This window comes from Leuciscus leuciscus, assembly GCF_965113295.1.
Source record: "Leuciscus leuciscus genome assembly, chromosome: 21".
In the NCBI taxonomy this organism is placed as follows: domain Eukaryota; kingdom Metazoa; phylum Chordata; class Actinopteri; order Cypriniformes; family Leuciscidae; genus Leuciscus; species Leuciscus leuciscus.
Genome location: NC_138745.1, coordinates 8192068 through 8214564, shown reverse-complemented (window position 1 = coordinate 8214564; position 22497 = coordinate 8192068). Strand labels below are relative to the sequence as shown.

The 22497-nt window shown below is 38.0% G+C and overlaps 1 protein-coding gene across 1 annotated transcript in view; it reads right to left on the bottom strand.

Annotated features, from left to right (window-relative positions):
- bicc1 (BicC family RNA binding protein 1) overlaps positions 1-22497 on the bottom strand; it is a 100310-nt gene that overhangs the window by 52277 nt on the left and 25536 nt on the right. The window contains exon 3 of the mRNA XM_082151492.1: positions 9147-9216. Coding sequence (XP_082007618.1) covers positions 9147-9216 — 70 coding nt within the window. The remainder of the gene's footprint in view (positions 1-9146; positions 9217-22497) is intronic.

Genomic DNA, 22497 nt, shown 5'->3' with positions numbered 1-22497 from the left:
GTGAGTGTGTGCCCTGAGAGAACTGACATTATTATATTGCTTAAAGGGATAGTTCACCCAAAGAAGATATTTTGAAGAATGATGGTAACCAGACAGTTGACGGTAGCCATTGACTTCCATAGTATATATCCATTTCCTACTAAGAAAGTCAATGGCTACCGTCAACTGTCTGGTTACCATCATTCTTCAAAATATCTTCTTTTATGTTCAGCAGAAGAAAGAAACTCACACAGGTTTGGAACAAGTTTGAGGGTGAGTAAATTATGTCAAAATTTTGGGGTAATTTGGGGAAATCAAAAATACATTTTTGGGGAATCTATCCCTTTAATATCTGAACTGAAAGCAGTTTTTTGTCTTCTATTTAAACTGATTATGTCTTTTATAAAATAAAATCACATCAACCTCTAAAGTCAAAAGAGCAGCATTCGCAATCAATGTTATTTTTGTAATATGATGCCTTTACAAGGGAACCAGGATATTCAACCAGAAAGAAAATGTAGGCCAAAAGATTGCATCTTGATTACATTGTGAAAAGTGGTTTCTGTGAGACAAAAGGGTTGACAAATAGCAGTGCTTAGTGATGTCAGTCCTAAAGGAGTTTTCAAGAAATATAACAAAGAAAAGCATTTTTTTCTTTTAGAATAACATGCACAGATGAATCATTCAAAACAAGATCATGAACGTGCATTAACTTAATAAATATTGGATACATTTTGAATCCATGTTGACTTTAAAAGATCCAGCAACAAAATGTTGCTAATTTTAGAACAGGACATTTACTGGATACTGCTAAGACACAACAAGAAGACATCATTCTGATTTAATGTCAACATACACACGCAGAAAGAGAACTCTGACAGAGACAAAGTCTTTCAAAGTAAATCAAAGCCAACATTTTTTGTGACAGTGCTGTGTGAGGGTCTGCGGAGTATCAACCTGAGCTTTACGATGGCAAATGAGTGAAACAGACCGCGAGAGACTTCAGAGACCAAGATGAAAACTCCCTACGTCAGCTCAGACTCTGCAGAAAAGGAATGTGTCCTCAGGAGCCACATAAATATACTGCAAGCTGCATTTCCACTTTTAAAACACAAAGAAAGCACCTCCGGGCCGTTTCTAGTTCTTAGCATTCCAGTTAGGGCCCATCCGAAGGCAATGATGACTGCATTAGTTGTGATGGCTCTTTGGCCAATAGAGGCGAGAGATAATAGCACATAGCTGTGGGTGTTGGTCCCATCCCAAATGATCCAGGGTTCCAGAGACTCTTAGGAGCCTGTAAATGTGTCTGCAAAGTATCTGTCATTATTAAGCAGTCGAGGCCCAGAGATTACTAAGCACTTTCAGCCACCAAGGGACATGCCTAGCATTCAGATTAAAATGTTTAATTGTTAGTAAACTTTTATATTTTGGCAGACAAAAAAAAAATATGTGCAAATGCTGGTTCCAAATGCTCATTGGAAATTTTTTTATTTATTTTCAAACTCAAAAAATAAATAAAAATACTTACCTATTATCAGCAGTTTCCAGATGAAATGAACACTATAGTGGCAGTAAAACACCAACAACTTTATGTATGCCTACAAATTATGATTACAGGGATAGATTATTGATTAATAAAGATTCATCTTTTGATAATTTTTTTGTGCAGTCCCTTGCATGATACTTTGTTATGACCTCAAAACACTTTTACCATAGTGCATGATTTGTAAACTAATACATTTTGGCGATTTCATCACAGTCAGCTCAATATGGCTATTCTAACATTGTAAACTTGCTCGGTAGCGCACCTGGTACAGCACTGCACTTGCAAAGTTTGAGTGCTCAGGTAACCGTAAAACACGAGTCATGACACTCGATAAAAGAGATTGAAGACTTGTAGAATCAAGCTAATGTGTTTTTACCTCACACTTGCTTTTGTTAACCATATTAGTTAGGTTTAAGTTCAGGATTAATGTAGGTAGTAAGTTATTTTAAAATGTGATAGAGTATTAAACTTTTAGCGCCACTCACCAGACCTTTTATTTCTGAACTGCTGTGATACATGCAACAACCAGAGTAATAAAATGTTGTCAGATTCATGTTCATCTGTTTCAAATAAAACTGAACACACTTGTACCACTCACAAGAAATGTTGCTTCAAAATGTGCAAGAAGAAATGTAATACAATTTTGTAGCCAGACCACATTTGTCCAATGAACCTGGGTTGAAGACAACAGACAGATGTAGATTTCTGCAGCAATGCTCACACAAAATTCCATATTTCTCAAACGGCATGAAAAATACATCGGAAATGCAAACATTTCAGTCAATGAGAATGCAATAGAAATATAAACATTCGTCAAGCAAAACGATCGTGGGTGATTTTTCATAATTAAGCTTCAATCATAATTGAATTCCTTCAATTGATTTTAAATTATTTTACTTTTGTTCACATGACTTTTACGTGCTTTTCCCCAATAACGGAACTGACCTCGACGTCCGGGTTAGCAGTAGCATGAGCCATCAGGCAAGTATTATTTAAATAAACTCCTGATGTACTTATAAACTTTCCAATGCCTTGTTTTATGAGTACATAATCTATTTGTCCTACTGTAGTAGTTTGGTACCATTCTGGGCATTATTAGTCGGGTAAATTACGAGATAGATCCTTGAGGTCATGGTGCAAAGGACCCTAGGTTGATTTTACTCCGAACCATCCCTTTAAGCCTCTCATTAAGAAACCACAACTAGATCCAAATGAATTAGCAAATTACAGACCTATTTCATATCTTCCATTTATGTCTAAAATACTAGAAAACATTGTATCCACTCAATTGTGCTCCTTCTTGCAGAAAAAAAAAGAAGAAAAAAGAAGGGGATATCAATGAAAAATGTCAGTCCTGTTTCAGGCCCCATCATAGCACAGAAACTGTGCTCATTAAAATTTCCAATGACTTACTTCTATCTTCTGACCAAGGCTGTATCTCAATACTAGTTCTACTTGATTTTAATGCTATGTTCTACACTATAGATCATACACAATCTTAGATTGACTAAAAAATTACACTGGTATTCAAGGACAGGCATTAAGATGGTTCAGATCATATCTATCAGACTGTTACCATTTTTGTTTATTTAAAGATAACATCAGTAAATTACGGAGTGCCGCAAGGATCTGTGTTAGGCCCTCTGCTATTTTCAATATATATCACAACCAGATGAAATATCTCAATTATCCAAGTTGACAAAGAGTGTTAAAGATATAAAATATTGGATGACCAGTAATTTTCTTCTACTAAATTCCAATAAGACTGAGGTATTACTTATTGGAACAAAAACCTGTACACGGAATCTCTTAGAATACAATTTGCATTTAGAAAGATGTAATGTTACTTCATCCTCCACAGAAAAGACCTGGGTGTTATATGACAGCAACTTGTTTTACGAAAAGTAAAGTCAAGTTTTTAAGATTCAACAGGAATGAGGCAATTATAATGTCACATTGAACATTATGCAATATACTTTGTCTTGATGCACTGGGACGCATCATCAGTGATGTTCCCTGGGGTCCTCAGGTCTTTCAACATCAGACACCCTCTCCCAGGTGACCTGGCCGGGGTTGATCTGGCCTCAACCTGCATCCCAGTAGGAACTGCCCATGGATCAGCCCTCTCCCAAAGCCACCTAGTGTCATATGGACGTCTGTAAACTCACAGTATGTCTTCCAGCCTTTGCCCCGGCAAGTCTCCACTGTTTTGGGCACTGTAAGTTCCAGCATGATCAGCTGTTTTGTGGCCTCAGAACTAATGATCATGTCTGGCCGGAGAGATACTACATTATTGCAATGTGCGGATGGAACTTCAATTGTTTGCTCAGGTCAACTTTCAACAGTCAGTCAGAGGCTGTGTAGAGGAAGCCAGAGTTTCTCTCCAGCTTTCACAAAATGGATGGACTTTATGGTGACATGGTGGTTTTTGCTAGAATTTATTGCATTAGCTATACTATCAGCAACTGCCTTGAGCACCTGGTTATAGCACCAGCGATAAAGGCCTTCCCTTAAGGTCTTTGGGCACCTGCTGAGAAGATGTTCCAATGAGCCTTTCCCTGGACACAGGGAGCAGGAGAGTGCTCTTGCCCCAGACATGGAGGTTTGCTTGAATTGGTAGTGTGCCATACACAGCCTGGACAAGTCAAGTCAAGTCAAATCACCTTAATTTATATAACGCTTTTAACAATATGAATTCTTTCAAAGCAGCTTTACAGTGATAATAGGAAATTACAGTAACAGAGATTGTTTTGGCTTTACAGCAGCTCTAGGATAAGGTTATTGCCCAGCTAAAGTTAGTTTTGATTGATTGATTCACTTCCGTTGCGAAAATCAGTAGTTGTTAACTTAGGGACCGCTAACAAGACACCGTTCTAACAGAAAACCCTCAACGCGCTCCGACCGCCCATCCGCACAAAACAGTGCCTGGTGGCTCCAGAACGCACTCCCGGAAATAGGTTCCAAGGTGCAAATGATTATCAATTATCTCTGCGCAACCTCTGCGCAAACCTCTGTGCAAACACCGACGTCACGCACATGCGCATCACGTGTTCAGTCCATAGGTATGCACGTTTAAATATATATGTGCACAGGCGTGCAGTCCTTCTTTACAAATCAACCCTGAACAAACTACTTGTCTGGCCTTAAAAATGTATAATACAGAATTATTTATCGCGTCCGCGTAGCCACGTGGTGAACCTGAAAAGATAAAACGACAACGTCGACAAGGAACTTGACATGAAAGTAGTCTGCCTGCATGATGTTTGTCCAGGTGATCTTGCACTGAGATATGCCTTCCCATTTCGTCCTTGCCTTAGCCCCACCACCCTACTAACTCGTTCCTCTTCCACACCTGCTTGAACTTCCTGCTGAATCAAGTGGTGACGATCTCCACTACTCAAGCTCCGGGTAAAACCCAACCACCTATGGAGAAATCCACTGATCTTCCTCTCTAGAGATTCAACTGTTGACAATGGGACTGCATAGACCAGCAAAGGCCACAAGACTCGTGTTAGAAAGCAATGCTGGTAGATCCAAGCTTGGAATCTGCCAGCCAAGCCTGACTATTCTACCTTGCTAAGCCTTTGTTGGCCTTGTGAATAACAGCAGAGTCTATTAGTGTGGAATCATAGAGCGAAACTCTTAATTGGCTTCTCCGTAATAGAGGGAATGGTCATTCCAAATAGTAAAAAGCGGAATTTATCCACCACCTTTCCCTTCTTCAGCACCAGTGATCTTGACTTAATGGGTTTAGTGATAAGTTTCTCCAGGCCTTGTAGAATCCATCTGCTTCCCAGGACAGATGTTGTTGTAATTTTCAGGTCATCCATGAATGCTCTTATCTGGGGCTGTCATACACCAGACTTTGTCAAGGGACCCCTGCACTCAACCTCGGTTGACTTGACCACCATGTTCATAGCAATAGCGAAAAGAACCACCAAAATAGTGCAAGCTGTTATTCCTTTCTCAAGACTATGCCAGCTTGATTTTTCCTTGATCTTACAGGGAACATGTTGACGCTAACGCCTACTCAACCAGACTCTTAAGCATTTGCCAGGTAGAACAACTAGGTTGCCTCGATTTTCACAGGCTTCTCTGATGACCAGAGTAACTACTCTGATCCAGACACCCTGGAACTCCTGGAATCCTCCTTTCTGCACTGAAGTTTCAATGTAGCTGTTCTTGAGGAGAAAGTCCGTCAGTCAGCCTTTGGGAAACAATGCTGAAAAACACCTACCCTTTGAATTTATGCACTAATGTTTAAACTTTGACAGCCCTACTAGCATAAAAACATTACATATGCTGTAAACAGTGTTATTTCAGTATCACTGAGATACTATTAATGTTTTTTTATTTTTATTATTTTATTAGGTTTTATTTGTATATTTACTGGCTTCATTTTAATTTTAGTTAAACTTTTAACAATGTTGTTGTGTTTTTGACGTTTATTATTATTTTTTATTAATTTTATTTCAGTTTTAGTTATTTTAGTACATCAAGTTAAACTAAATTAAAATACGTTTAAAAAGTTTATTAATTAACAAACAATTTAATTTATTTAATTCATTTTATTCGCAGTAACGAAAATATATTTTTTATGGTTTTGGATTTAGCTTTTAGTTAAAGTTAACTATAATAACCCTGACTGTAAAGCAATATTAATCTATGCAGTCACATAAATGATAATTTGATTAATTTGGAATTCAACAGAGAATTGTATGTTCACGTACTTCTTTTTGTCAAAAGCTATCTAAATAAAGTGGATTAGTTTAGGGCCAGAACATTGCTTAATTCAATCCCCTAAACTACAAACATCTCCACTCCTCAACAATCACATACAACCAGTGGATCACTTTCATCGTGCAGCAGAGGTGGACCCAAAGTCAAGGCTGTTGGTTCAATCGCATGCTGTGCTATCGAGCTGACCGGAGCATGTTTTCTTCCAGAGCTGTTGCACAGGATCAACACTTTTTAACTGTTGTAATAAGCTGCAGACAGACTCGCAGGAAACAGCAGGTCCCTGAAGACCACACGGGCTAAGCCGGGCCTGGTGCAGTCCACATGTCAGAACCTTGCATGTGTTTTCCATCATTAATTAGCTGAGATGTTTGCTGCATGCCGTCACCAGATAACCGCAAACGATTATATAACATTTTTGTCAGCGCAAGCAATGCCCCCGGTCCCTCGCCAACATAAACCGTGCACAGGAATGTGAATGGCCTTTGACTTGGGCCGTGACCCTGAAAACACAAAGTTGGCACACATAAACTTGATCTGATGTTTGTTTGGAATGGCCAAGCTGTTGTTGTCATTGTTTGCATTCCGTCCTCTCGATTGCAGCATTAATACACGAACATGACTGTTGCCATAAGCTATTAAAACTTTACAGAGAAATGAAACACTTGTATAATAATTGTGCAACAAACGCTTGATTGACATTATGGCTTAGAAAATATGCAAGTTTCAAACATAATGCTCAGCAAAGTTACCCAGCAAGAAAGAATATGTTGCTATGACCTCTATGAAAGAGTGCAGCATTTGTAAAGGATTCTACCCTTACAAAAAAAGTGTTGTGGTAGTACCACGGTACAGTGATGGTTCAAATGGTAATATCATGGAACTGCAGTTGCAAGTTCTTGGTTTACCAGTAACTTCAAAGAATACTTCCAAGTCATTCCAAAAAAAAAAAAAAAAAAAATTCATAGTAGCATCATGGTGTATGTCAAAACAATGGTATTCAGACCCAAAAGATGTAAAGACAATATTGTGGTACTTTTTGATACTTATTTTGTACTCTCTACAAAAGTTTGGGTCAAGGTCAAGTTTATTTGGTCATTTTTTAAAAACATGTTTTTGAAACAAAGTCTCACCAGAAAGGCTGCATTAATTTGATAAAAAACAGAGTATAGTAAAAACAGTAATATTGTGAAATATTATCACAATTTAATATAACAGTTTTCTATTTTAGTATATTTTATAATTTTATTTATTCCTGTGATGGTAAAACTGAATTCCCTTTCAAGGGAACTAGCGCTAAGTTGATTGACGCTGTCTCACATTATTTTGGTAGTTTAACCCATTTTGGTAGTTTAACTCGTTAACCCAATCTAGCAACACTGCTGGCTGTGTACTCTGCTCCCGCCTGGTGCTCTTCGAGGAGGGCGCTCAGTCTCGCGTTCCCCATGGCACGCGTCCCGCTGCTGCCGAGACACGGTGGCGATCTACAGTAAGTCATGAGGATCGCAAATGGATCTAGTAGAGGGGATAGAGACAGGCCTGGCCTTATCTCTGCCCTCACCTGCTAGATCCAGTACCTTCTCTCAGGGTTCGGAAGCATGCGCTGCGGTTTCTTCCACCCTGGGTGAGGCACCGGTGCTACAATTATCTAGATCTGAGGAGTTGGATATTGTAAGCATCGATGCAGGAGATGTTGAGGACTCGTCACCTCACTGTCCTGCATTCGAGGAGCTGGTGGAGGTTGGACTAGCACTGTTGCCTGATTAAACATCTAATGGCCAGCTGGGAAGCAGTATATTGAAAAATATTAAAATGAGCAAATTCACATACATTCTAAGCCATAAACATCTTTAAAACATCTGCAAAATATTTTGACATCAGACAGGGAGCATTCTAAAAACTTATTTCAGATGTGAAAACAAAACAAATACGACTTTTACATTTTCTGATGAAAAATGCTTTGTGGTTGCTGTGTTGTTCTGGTTGGTTGCTTACTTTTCCAAGTCAAACGAGTCAAAAATTATAAGTCAGATCACTTAGAAAAGCAATTGACTACTCCTTCTCAAAAAGCCACATGATTTAATCATTCATTTCCACGTTCATTTTTCTGTAGCAAAATCATTTATTATTCTGTAGCAGTGGTTCAGGACGAGTTTCATGGCAAAGTTTAATAGGTAAAATGCTACAAAGGAAGAACTGACTCGACTCATCCACAGTACTAGTGATCACATTTCTGATGATTCCAAAACAAATGAAGCAGCCCGGTGCAAACTCCTCATGAATATCCACTTTAAATATGATAATATTCCAACAAACATATTGTCAAAACAGAACTGATGAAATGAAGTGGAAGTTGTTCTCTTCTCACGATAACTTAAACAAAAGATGCCCTAAATCATGATAGCCAAAGCTGAGATACTACTAAAAGGATCCATCTGACCCCGAGGCCAAGATACTGCCAGGAATGATTATGTGAAGATATTTTAAAATATTGTTTTGTAACCACACTGTTTATGTAGCACTTTGATAAGACAAAGATTCCAGTGAAACGAGAGCAACGAGCAATACTTTAGCATGCTAAACAGTAGGCACATTTACATTATCTATTCATAATCAGACTGATGGCTCAATCAGATTGAACATCCTTCATATAAACATCTCAATCAATCTGATTGATCTTGACCTGAATCAAATGGGGTGTAAATGCTAAAGTCTGTCTGAAATAAAAGTTGCAATAATCTTTTCTTCCCTATTGTGACATGTATAGTACACGTGTATAGTGCATGTACACATACCTAATGAGTGAGTAACAAAAAGACGAGTGTATACAAACACACAACATCTTCAGCAGATCGTGTCTCAGATGAGGGACACCTGGTCTTACCTTTCTTTGACTTGGCACCAATCTTTAGCTTGGAAGGCCACGCAATTTGAGTATCTGTCTCCTCCATGACCTGTGGGGAAGAAAAGGGTACACACGTTGAAAGGACCATATTCTACAATTGTTTCAGTCAATTCTACTTAAAAGTTTAGTGTTTTTGCACAAAAATAGTCATATTTTGGGTTTATTCACCATTCTCTACCCTCTCTCTCTCTGACTGGTCAGTTTTGGTACTGTACCTTTAAGAATTCATATAAAATCAACATAAATGTCATAGGTCATGCTGTTGTTTATTTGTGTGGGCCTGATACTGGTGAGCTGCTGCATACTGAGTAGTTGTTGATATGCAAATGTGGATGTGGACTATCATGTTAATGTGCTTATGGTTGTCATTTGCACAACTAGGGATGTCAAATGTACGTTGGACATTTTTTGGACAATTATTTGTGCAGGGATTGTGAATGTTAGAGTATGTAACACTACACTACAGTACACTACAAGTCTCTTATGCTCACCAAGGCTACATTTATTTGATCAAATATACACAGAATATATATAAAATATAAACAGTAATATTGTAAAATATACTTAAAATAACAGTTTTCTATTTGAATATATTTTAAAATGTAATTTATTCCTGTGACGCAAAGCTGAATTTTCTTCAGTTTCACATGATCCTTCAGAATCAATTCTAATATGCTGATTTAGTGCTTTTTATTCCAAACGTTTGAGTGTTCAAATATGTATCCATGATTCATAATCTTATTCTATGATACTTGCAAAAAGGTACATCTACACTACCGTTCAAAAGTTTGGGGTCAGTAAGATTTTTTTATGTTTTTAAAATAAGTATCTTCTGCTCACCAAGGCTGCATTTATTTGATAATAAAATAAATAAATAAATAAATAAATAAAAACAGTAATATTGTGAAATATTATGACAATTTTAAATGACTGTTTTCTATTTTAATATATTTTAAACTGTAATTTATTCTTGTGATCAAAGCTGAATTTTCAGCATCATTACTCCAGTCTTCAGTGTCACATGATCCTTCAGAAATCATTCTAATATGATGATTTGATGCTCAAGAAACATTTATGATTATTATCAATGTTGAAAACAGTTATTTACATTTTTATTTCATGATACTATGATGAATAGAAAGTTCAAAAGAACAGCATTTATCTGAAATATAAAGCTTTTGTAACATTACACTGTATATAATTGCATCTTAACTATCATCATCCAACTATTATGATAAAACTGCTGCTGTATGTATAGCACTGTTGTTGGTCTTCCCTTCTTCACCATGGTAACGTAACGGTCAACATCAGAAATTGGGCCTGCCGTGGTAATCCACATTCCAATAAGCTGATGTTGGTCATCTGAATAAAATGTCAAGAGCATGTCTGCTGAATATGTTATTAATGATAAACCACTGATTACTTTCAACATCAAAGTATAGAGGCAAGAAAAGATAATATTTTCACAGTACTGGACGTGGGAGGAGTTTTTGACCTTTCTTTGAGATTTAGATGACAAGAAAAAGAAAACAACACGCATACAGGTAATTCATAATCAAAATATTTATCCCTCAACCTTAACAACGCATAATGATGCTTTGGGAATTTTATTTGGACAAATTGAGCAGTAACTCTTTATTTAATTTGGTTTACTATTGAAATACCAGAGCATGTAAGACAGTAAAGGAAAAATGTTAAAGATTTCATTTTGGATTAGGATTTAGGCTTTGGTTCTGCATATCAAATGTGTCTGTGATACTTTTAGCTTAGCTGTGTGAACGATCCCTGAAGACACTATAGGGGACAGATGTTTCATGTCCTTTCAGAAATCATTATAATATGCTGATTTGCTGCTTATAAACATTTATTATGTCGAAAACTGTTGTGCTGCTTAATATTTTTGGTGGAAACCATGATACATTTGTAACATTATAAATCCCAATCCCATATCATATGGATTACTTTTAGGCTGTCCTTATGCACTGAATGAACCCAATGAAGTTTTGGTCAGCTACACTTGCATTGAATGGACCTAATACTTTTCGTCTATTGAAGCATTGAAACATCTTTAAGCATTGAACTTAAAATGTTAATAAATCCAGTAGGAATGTAACTACATGAACACCAAGTCACCATTTTTTCCCCCAAATAACATCAATCCCAAACATAAAATGGTACGTAATTTAATCAGTTGAAACCACCCATGTTGTGATCCATATCGCTCTGCCACATATGTTGTGCAATAAGAGTAATATAATACCACCTAATTAAAATATCTCAAAGTATCTAGAGCAAAAAGTCGAAAATCTCATGAAACCGAAGATCTATAAATGGAAAACAGAAAAAAATACCCCTCCGAATATTTTCAGCATTACAAACGGAGCATGTAAAAGCCCGCAGTCATCGGGAGAGAGCTATGACCTGAACAGGATGCGAGGGCCAGTTAAGTGCTTGTGAAAGTCATTGTGTATATCTAGTGATTTCAGCAGTGGCCGGTACAGTCCGGTAGGGTCATTGATTAAAGTTGCTGTCTGGATAATTACAGAGGTCTTGAGATATTACAGACGACTCTGAGGTGTCTTCCTCAAGTTTAAAGCAAACAAGCTGATGTCACTTCTGGGCAGTAGGCACTTCCCAGGGCTCTTACTAGCAGATGTCTCCTCTGGCTGTGATCCAAAAAGCTAGTGAGCTGCCTCCATAGACAGCATTTGAAGTCATCACAAGCACTCAGGATGTGAAGACTGGTCAAAAGGGTTGGCACTAAACTGCTTTATTATGTCTTCTAAGAAGCCTACTTTTGGCTGAAGTCACTGTAAATAGAGGTGTCTACCTTTATTTTTGCAAAACTCCAAAAACATACCTACAAATGACTGTTTCCAGCTAAAATAAGCACAAGTGGCAGTAAAACAGCAACAACTTTCTTACCTTTTCACAAGGTAAAGGATAAAACTGAACATGCCAGTAGTGCCACTCACTAGAAATTTCACTTTAAAAGTGTCGTAAAACGTGCAAGCAGCGAACACAATTTGCAGTGAGCAGCATGTATTCTTCACGGAGAATGCAAATCCAGAAAGTACAGCAAAGCGAAATCAAAGATGATTGACAAAGTGAGAGAAATCTAGCCTGACTACGTCAGACTTCGTACTTTCGCTCAATTTCATTTCGCTTCTGTACTCAGTCTGAGACAGCGTCATAGCTTTCCGTTTTCCTCCGGCCTGAAAACAGCCGGACAATCAACGAACAGAGGGCGGGCTGAGAGCCGTGACGTAGACGCTGATTGTACCGTGGATGCGTAGATTTACTTCACATAATCTGAAAAAGTCGTTGACAGCCATGTTCACTCCGGTATCTCGCTCGATGGTTTTGTTTTCGCATCATACATGTGTTTACAGTGGAAGTTAGATGCGGCTGAGCATGCGCATAACACACACCATAACCAAACGTTATGTGATTGGCTTACGGGTAACCAATGATTTTAAACTTCAGACAAGCGCAAAAAGAGGTTCCATTTCAGTTTGGATGCTACTTAAAGGGATAGTTCACCCAAAAATGAAAATTAGCCCTCAAGGTATCAATGGTGTATACGACATTCTTCTTTGAGACGAATACAATCGGAGTTATATAAAAAAAAATGCCCTGGCCCTTCCAAGATTTATAATGGCAGTGATCGGCCGTTTATGTTTTGAAGTCCATCAAAGCACATCCATCCATGATAAAAGTGCTCCACACGGCTCTGGGGGGGGTTAATAAAGGCCTTCTGAAGCGAAGCGATGCATTCATGCAAGAAAAATATTAAAATTTAAAACTTTATTGACTAAAATGACTAGCTTCCGGCAGACGGCCTATGCAAGTCGACTTGCGCCAAAAGAGTAACATTTGACGCTGTATGACGTAGGATGTAGGAGTAGCGTAAGCTTTGATGCCTCTCGCGGTTCAAACAAACAGGGCTGGGCAACAAACTCAAGCTCCTCCGACATTTCTCTTTAAAAATTCTCGTTTTAGAATTCTAATTCGTGTTTTGTTTTGCTCTATTCTCTGCGTTTCCGCGTTCATCATTACGTTGTACGTCAAGGTCAAGTGTTACTCTTTCGCGATAAATGGGTTAGGGTTAGGGTGTGATGCGTACAGCCGTCTGCCGCAAGCTAGTTATTTTAGTCGATAAAGTTTTAAATATAGTCGATAAATCGACTTAAATTTAGTCGATAAAGCTTTCCTGTAGCTCAGTGGTAAGAGCATTGCGTTAACAACGCAAGGTTGTGGGTTCGATCCCAGGGGATTGCACATACCTATGTATAAATGTATAGGATAATGCAATGTAAGTCGCTTTGGATAAAAGCGTCTGCCAAATGCATAAATGTAAATATAGATATTTTTCTATATTTCTCACTTATAGAAGGCCTTCACTTTAGAAGGCCTTTATTAACCCCCCAGAGCAGTGTGGAGCACTTTTATCATGGATGGATAACCTCTGATGGACTTCAAAACCATTATAAAGCCTGGAAGAGCCAGGACATTTTTTTATATAACTCCGATTGTATTTGTCTGAAAGAAGAATGTCATATACTGCACACCTAGGATGGCTTGAGGGTGAGTAAATCATGGGCTAATTTTCATTTTTGGGTGAACTATCCCTTTAAGAAGGCAGCTGACATCAAGACAGTATACTAGGCTTTGGAACAGTGTGTTGATTGCATCTGGTGTCTCTTTATGTCTCATACTTATCTTTTAAGGTTCTTTATCAATTGCGACTGTGAAGAGTTCTGTTAGCTCTTTGTTATGGACTCACTCAGAGAACTCTGGCTGGCGTCCTACTATCTAACAATGACCCACGTAAATGCTTCTGTGAATGCTGTTTTTGGCAAAGCTGTGCCCGCCTGAAAGACGTTTTCAAACAGACCACACACAGCTCCTGAAAACTTACACAGCCAAAACATTTTACATGTTACTGGACACCACCGTTAACAGGTCTAATGTTCTTACAAATTAAATGGCCTGTTAATTTAACAAGCTCTGAATTCATAGTCAACTCTGGTTGCCCACAGATACTCTCAAAGATATTTTGAGCCAAAATAAATTTCTGATTTATTCTATAAATTTATACATTTAGATGTGAATTTACAGGACGATGACAAACGTGCAAAGAGCCTATAGATGTCTTTTGATCTGCTAAAATATGAATAAACAGTTCACAGCAACATATTTGAATTAATAAAATAATATTAATAAAAGCCTTAATTCAATCTGCTCATCATGTAAAGTGATTGAGTCCCTTTAGAATTTTTTTTTTTACTTTTTGAAGCATCAAAGTGGTAGTTGCGTTGTCAGCAGAGGGACAGAAATCTCTCAGATTTCATCAAAAAGATCTTCATTTGTGTTCCGAAGATGAACGAAGGTCTTACGGGTTTGGAACAACATGAGGCTGAGTAATTGATGACATAATTTAAATTTTTGGGTGAACTATACCTTTAAATATGGCTCAAATATGAATAAACAATGTACAGCAACCTACAACAAAATATTTTACCAAAACTGAACATTTCAGCAAATACTTTGTGCTAGAATTTTTTTAAATCAAAATGAAATACATTATGCCAAATAATTATTCAAATTAAAATTTGATGGGAAAACCCCCACAGAAAGATAATACAATCCATTATGTGGCAGATAAGTGAAACATTGAATAGAAAAATCGTCTTTTGAAGTCAATATAGTTTCCATATAACTGATCAGCATATCACCTTCTGGCATTCAGTCCACAGAAATCCAATATGCAAAGTGTTCCACAAAACTCTATGAAATATTATGAGTAGATATTTACATAAAACGAAGGCTGAAGATTTTTTAAATGTGTTGGAAACATAAAAAATTGGACCTCTGAGAAAAAGCTTGAAAATCCTTTGTGGACACCATGTGCCAGACTATAAGACATGTTTTAGAGAGAGAAAAAAAAGACTGCGTAATAAATTAAGCCATGTGATTATGTTTATGGTGCGAGCACAATCCTGCTGCGCTCCACCGTGAGAATGGACAAAATGATGCAAGACTGTGTTTGCCACCTGTTTCCTGCCCCAGTCCCGCTGTGCTGTGCCACAGGTGTTCGGCAAGGAATTGTGGGCCTTAGGACCAGACTCAAATTGGGACTTAGTTCACATAAACAGCTTTAAGTGTCATTATAAAATATGAGGGGCCTTCTATTGACTCAGCTGAGGCTCTGAAGTGTGTTTGGTTCATTGGGTCGGGGTGACATTGTTCCTGTTTTTTATCAAAGTTTGGGTACGTAGGGTGCATGAACTTACACAAGTGTGACACGTGATACAAATTCAGCCCGGCATCGTAGATGCTATGACAAGCCTTTTCCAGAGTCACATGGAAAGGGAGGAAATGCCTCAAACTGTTTCTACTGCAGAGGCCGGAACTGTATAATATAATAATAATAATAATTAATTACATTTATATAGCGCTTTTCTCGGCACTCAAAGCGCTTTACATAGAAGGGGGGAATCTCCTCAACCACCACCAATGTGCAGCATCCACTTGGATGATGCGACGGCAGCCATATTGCGCCAGAACGCCCACCACACACCAGCTTACTGGTGGAGAGGAGACAGTGATGAAGCCAATCAGTATATGGGGATGATTAGGAGGCCATGATGGACAGAGGCCAAGGGGCAAATTTGGCCAGGATGCCGGGGTTACACCCCTACTCTTTCGAAAGACATCCTGGGATTTTTAATGACCACAGAGAGTCAGGACCTCGGTTTTACGTCTCATCCGAAGGACGGATATCACCCTGTTTGTCTTGATCTCCTCAAAAATTGCTATCTTTGAAGATTCCCTTCCATAAATAGAAAGGATCGGGGGAGTTGAAAAACAAACCATGGTGCTCGATTCATGCTCAGTAAAAACAAAAGCCCATCCACTGTTCAGGAAAAGAAACGGAATGATTCCCTTTCAGCTGTAGCTCCGCCCCTTTTCAGTGCTTTTCAACTTGTCTTCCGGTTTGTATTTCCACAGCGTGAAGGTAAGATCTCACGGATCTCACGGATTTATGAACAAACCACTCATTTTTAAATCTTTCCGGTCTACTGACATTTGTTATGACATATGCTTCAAACATTACAATGCTCATGATAACTTTCATTAACTCTAAGTAAATACATTTCAGCAGTTAATTCTTTGACAGCAATGCCATATAAATATACAGAGCTACCACAAAAACGGAAGTTAAAATACAAAATTCTAAAGATGGCTGATTTTTCAGCGCTTGTTTTTTTCTACAATGGCGCATAAGGTCTATACATCAGTAAAAAACACTTCCATTGGCCCTCTGAGCATCATGAAAAACAAACTATACTCTATAGAGAGACAGCGACCAAAACCAGACTAGAACTAGAACACTCCCATCTTATCATAATCAACAAAGCTGTCCCTGTATGTTTATACAGTTTCATTTGACTGTTTGAGTCTTGCAGTACAGCTTCAGTCTGAAAATATTAAAATTGGATTTCAGACATTCTTTTCTTATTCAAATAAAATCCTGTCATCCAGCATCTCCTCCCTCTTTCATCTTCATCCTTTTCACCAAAAATGTGTTTTAGGTGGACAGATCAATACAGTACAAAGAACATCAAAAAAATGTAGGATGTTGGAAAATAACAATGTCTTTCTGTTCAGTGTTCACCAAATGCTTTTTAATCTTCGCTATTGCTTCAAAGCAAATGAACAAGCGCGCCGTTATTTGTAGTGTAGTGACGTGTGTGTTCAAGTGAGCCAGATGTAAGCAGATTCTGTGCAATACGCTGTATTTAATATATCATGATGACTCACGAGAATTTTAACTAAATCTGTGCAGATTTGGCTTACACGAACTTCCCCAGCAAAGTGAGTAAACATTATAATAACACGCCAAATTAGCTAGTGATTTGACAGGGTTACCTGCCACAGTTCATTTGGTGGGTTGGCGGGTGTTAATTTCAAACCCTGTGGATACTGTTTTCAAAACACATAGGCCTACTCACCTGCAATAGTGAGTGGTCGATTAGTAAAGGACAAGTTCGGTATTTTACACTTAAAGCCCTGTTTTCAGATCGTTTCTGATGAAATACAATGTAAATACAACTCCATTGACTTGTATTGGATGAAAAACTACGATAAAACCTGTTGGAAAGCATCTTTTGCAGCGATTTTTGTGTGAGCATATCAGTGAACACCCCTGACCACTCTGTGAGTTTCACGTCTTTGTAAACGAAAGTTTAATGCGTTTTAGGAAGGATTATTCCAGTGCACCTATATGCAACCATTGTGGAGGTGGGGGGGTGCTACCACAGAAACCGAAAATTCTCGGGCCAGCAGCATTTGTCCAAATTTCAATCTTAACCGTTGTATTTCATCAGAAACGATCTGAAAACAGGGCTTTAAGTGTAAAATACCGAACTTGTCCTTTAACTGACAAGCCTTAAAGGAGCCGCCCCTTAATAGATCATTTCAGACAGAGGGTCAGAATGAAGGTTAACCCCACCGCTTTTTGACAACTCTAACAGTGCAAAATATTTTATGAACATAAAGAACCTCAAGGAACATAAAAAAGAAAAGAAAAAAAGAAATCCATGTCATGAACCCATTAAACTGAAGGTAATCAGATTGTGGTGTTTACGTGATTCAATACTAATCAAAATATTTCTAAATTCTGAGTAAAGTTTTTCGCTTCAGCCAAAAGATTGAAAAAGAGGTTGAATGAACCACTGAATCTTGAACCAATGCTGTTTTGCACAATAGCCAAATTTCTGCAGAGATGCTCCTCTGAGATTCTAAACCGCTTGGACATCTAGAAAAATGATCAAACGGAAACCTACGCTGTTAATTGCGAACAATAAAATTTGTCATTTAGAAACTTGGACAGAACGAGGCCGTTATTTTCATTGATGATATCCATGATCAAAAAGCGCATGGCTTAATCGCCAGTCATCTGTCACTTTGGTCAGCATGGCTAAGCAAGGCATTATTCATTAGCATAATAGAAACCAGCCCGTTTGGAATAAAATGACTGAACCTCTGACATATATTATGTAGTCAATATGTAATCACCTTGTTCCTGCATGAGCGAGTGATTTGTTCGCTCAAACATGCTTTTATAACCAATACTACAAATCCCAAAGGAAAATGAGCTCAGAGGATTTAGTATTCAGTGGCACAGAGTTCCATTTTTAACAAATCTTCTTTTAATACGCTCACGTTGATCTACACTCCATTTCAAAGTGACCTCGCTTAAGATCAAGGCAAGAAAGAAAGCTATTCTTCATAATGCAGAACATGTCACAATGGAAATGTTTACAGTGCAGTTTCCATGAGATGGATGGTGTCTCTAGAGGCCCAAAACACTATTAACTCATCAAAGATGTGCTTTTTGCTCCTTTGAAGGGATACAACTTCGTCCAACAAAGGAAATGTACTATCACATTCAAAACAGTTCTCTTTCGATTTGAGTTAACGAGAACTTATAAATAATATTCCGACCTCACACACACAAGTCCTGGCTTGGGAAAATCCCTCGCCTTTTGTTTTGGAAAAAAATGTGTGGTAGAAAGGTCAAAAATAAATCTGGCCAACCAGAGCACTTCATTATTACGCTTAGCGGAAATCATGCAGACAGACAGTGAGCAAGAGCGAGGCAAGTCATCTATCATGAGGCGTTGGGAAAGCCTGGCAATATTACAAACTCGTCGAGTAATTCCATATGATCCCTGTCGCAAACAGTTTCTCCTGTATCTGTGTGAGGCACAAACACCCGCTGAGGTCCAGAAGTCTGATCTTTCGCGCCAGCACACAGAGGCTTACCTCACAGCTTGTGTGTCACATCCAGCGAACGGGATTGAGGGTGGAGGGCTAGGAAACGGCCCAAATCAGTGTTTCCATGAGCACACTGTTTCAGCGTACTGTGCTAGATGTTGTTGTTCACCCTATGCATCGTTGAGATTGGCATCTTGCACGACTGACGAATGGTGTTTGTTTTTCTATAATTCATGACATCTCGTCAAATAAAGAAGACATGTAGGAAAACTCAGACTCAAAGAGGAATCGGGCCAAATGTTTTGGTTTTTTTAGACAAAAACAAGGGATTCGGCGGCGAGAAGAATTCAAAAACAGGAAGGATCAGGTAAGGCTGAGAACATCACAGATGCAAATTTACAGAATAAGCAGCAAAATAGGTCAACCAAAGAATCTGTTATCATTCACTCAGCCTTATTGACTTATTGATTTCTTCTGAAGAACACAAAAAGAGAAGTTTTGTAGAATGTTCACGGTGCTCTTTTTCATACAATAGTGACCAGGGGCTGTCAAGCGGCAAAAAGACAAATAAAGACCATAAAATCATTATGAAATAGTCCATACGTGGGGATGACATATTTTTGTAGGCCAAAACCCAGGAACATGTTAGCATTTTAGCACTTCTGGTTCTATCAATGGGTTCCATTAATGAGAAGTCAATGTTTTTTTTTTGTTGCTTTTATTTGTCTTGCAAAAGCCGGTTGCTAACAAGTGGCCAAATGGTTCTAAAGAGGTTGGCAGGTACGTTATAACATCATTGTGGCGAACAGGTAAACTCATCTGCTCACTAGTCTGCTTTTACAGCCTAATTGTGTTAATAAGCATGCTCTTACAAACTATTATGACTCGAACTTTCAGAGAAAATGTATTAAAATTAGTGCTGTCAAATGTTTAATTATAATATTCATATCAGTAAGTCCCAAGCGATATGTCAGTAAATAAGTTAATTGATTGACTTAGTATGAAATAAATGAATTTTAAATACATTTTGGTATTCACTAAGGAAAATCCAGTTGGGTTTTTGTCGAGGAAGCCAGGGTGATGCTAACTTCTGGGTTGGCCTACAAAAATACATTAGGACTTGCAAAATAGACAGAAATTTAAGTTGTAATTCATTGAAAATTATGCTTATTAGCATGGTTCCAATTCACTTGTATTGCATTGAAAAGAACAGCTTAGACATTCTGCAAAATAACTTATTTTGTATTCCACTGAAGAAAGAAAGTCATACAAATATCACGATGAATGAATAATAACAGAAATGTCACTACTGGGAAAATGATTTCCTTTGTTAATCATAAACAAAACAATAAAAGTACCTCAAAGGGAGCTCCGATTTCAGGCCTATTTAAAAGTCCAATATGAAAAAGATTAAATTATGGCACACAATACAATGCAAGTCTTTGTACAGACACAAGTGCCATGTTTACTTTTGACGCCCGCTGGACTTGTTGAGGCTTATCGTAGTTGCTCCAGCCAGCATGCACCTGCTTTTCATTTCCCTCCCAGAATTCCACATCAGCCTGTTGACAAATAACTTTACAACAGTTTACAATTCATCCTCATTCTATAAACAGCTAGGAGGGTTTGAAGGGGCAAGGAATTTATAAAATGAGTTAACGATGATGGTGATCCACACCAAAAAAAAATGCAGCATGCCAAGACCAGCCGAACGATTATCAATTAATTTCATTGTCTAAATTTGTGTAAAGATATTCTAAAACATAGAGGTTTAAATTTTCTGAGTGATGCACGCCTGTGTCGCCACAATGCTAGGGTGTTGTGGATGGTGTCAGAGCGTTGCTATGGGGTTGCTAAGGTCTTCTGATTGTTCGTTAGTGAATTGCTATGTCATTAGCTGCTTTTCCACTGTCGGGCCAGTGCGAGCCAGGGCTAAAAACGTGCCGGGCGGGCCAATGGCCTCGGAACTCAAACACCAAGCCCAAAATCAAGTTGCGTTTCCACTATCGGGCCAGTAGCCCAGCAGTGCTACCCTAAAACCCGCCTCCATAGAACGACGTCACACAAATTTCACCAGCTGACTGAAAACTAGCTGGATCGCAAAATGAGCATGAAAGAAGCGAACGTTTGGTCTTTTACTTAGAGACTTAAGATTCCAGCATCGATATTTGACCAATGTTTTACAATAAAAAAATTACAGTGACAGTAATTTATTAATTTGTGTCTGAAGTGCACATCAATCATGCAGAATCAAACTGGTATTTACCATTTCACATAAAAAGAGAACCTATTAGGTTGCACCTGCTTCCATTTATTTGCGATCACAAGAATGCAAGAAACAACATTAAGGTTTAAGTCCAAAGGCTTACATACATTACGTACATTTGTATTAACTTTTATTAAACTAAATTTAATGGTTAGATCAGGTAGATAAAGCTTGCAATTGTTTTTTTTTTTGTGTTTTTTTAATAGTTAGGCCTGATAGTGATGCTTGCACTGACAAACACCTCTAATGAATTAAATAATAGAAACTCTCTTTCAGTACAGAAAAAAGCATACTGCAATAAATAATTATTTTGTTGGCAACAAGTGGCAATTTTGATAACAGTATGAATAGCTAAGCAAATATTCTAATATATATATATTGCTGCATTCTTTCAGAGAGATGAGGCAAGGTTTCCTGAGGTTTTGCCGTTACCTGATCAGAGCTCTCAGCATGATAGAAATGTCTAAGGAAAAAGGGCTGAATCCCATCATTGTGCAGAATCACGGAACACCCGAAGGCTCCAACAAGAAAACACAGCCGCCATGATGGACAGGAACGCAATGTTGTTATTGAAAACACGTGTAATTTTAACAGACTGGTATCACTCTACCAAAGACATGCTCTTGGGGCGTGGGGCGCTGAGTCGGCAGAAATATTTCTCTCACAGTCAAAAGACAGATTATATGCTTTCTTTTTTCTAAATACCATTTCTAAAAAACAGTCTTTATCAAAGGATTTGTTGTTGCTTTCAACCTATGTGAGATAATTCCTGAGGTAATTTTTCATGAATTCATCTATGTCTCTGGGTACAGGCTGAATTTCACATTCTTACATAGTGTGTTTAGATAAAGTATTTGTTTTCAGAGCAAGTTTGACGTGAGCAGAAAAATACCACTCTTATCTTTTTTACAAGGTTCCTTAGGAGACACACTGTGTTATTTCTCAGAAGAAATATCATATGCTTCATTTTTAACATCCACCAATTCGGATGACAAATAGGGCCCGTCACAAAGTCTACACTTTGCCTCATGGACTGTTAAGTAGTCGTCCAGAATACAGGCTTTGCCGAAGGAGCTAAGTGTGAGCATGCTTATGAAACCTAAAATAAAAAACTGGTTCCCTTGACAAAAACCCGATAGGATTTTACCATGGACTTTTGGATTATTGCAGAAAATAAGATCTATAACCAGCAAAAGATGCATGTTCATCATGATAATCTTCACAAATGCACACAACTTTTATGAATTTTGAAACCAAATACAATCACAATAAGTAAAA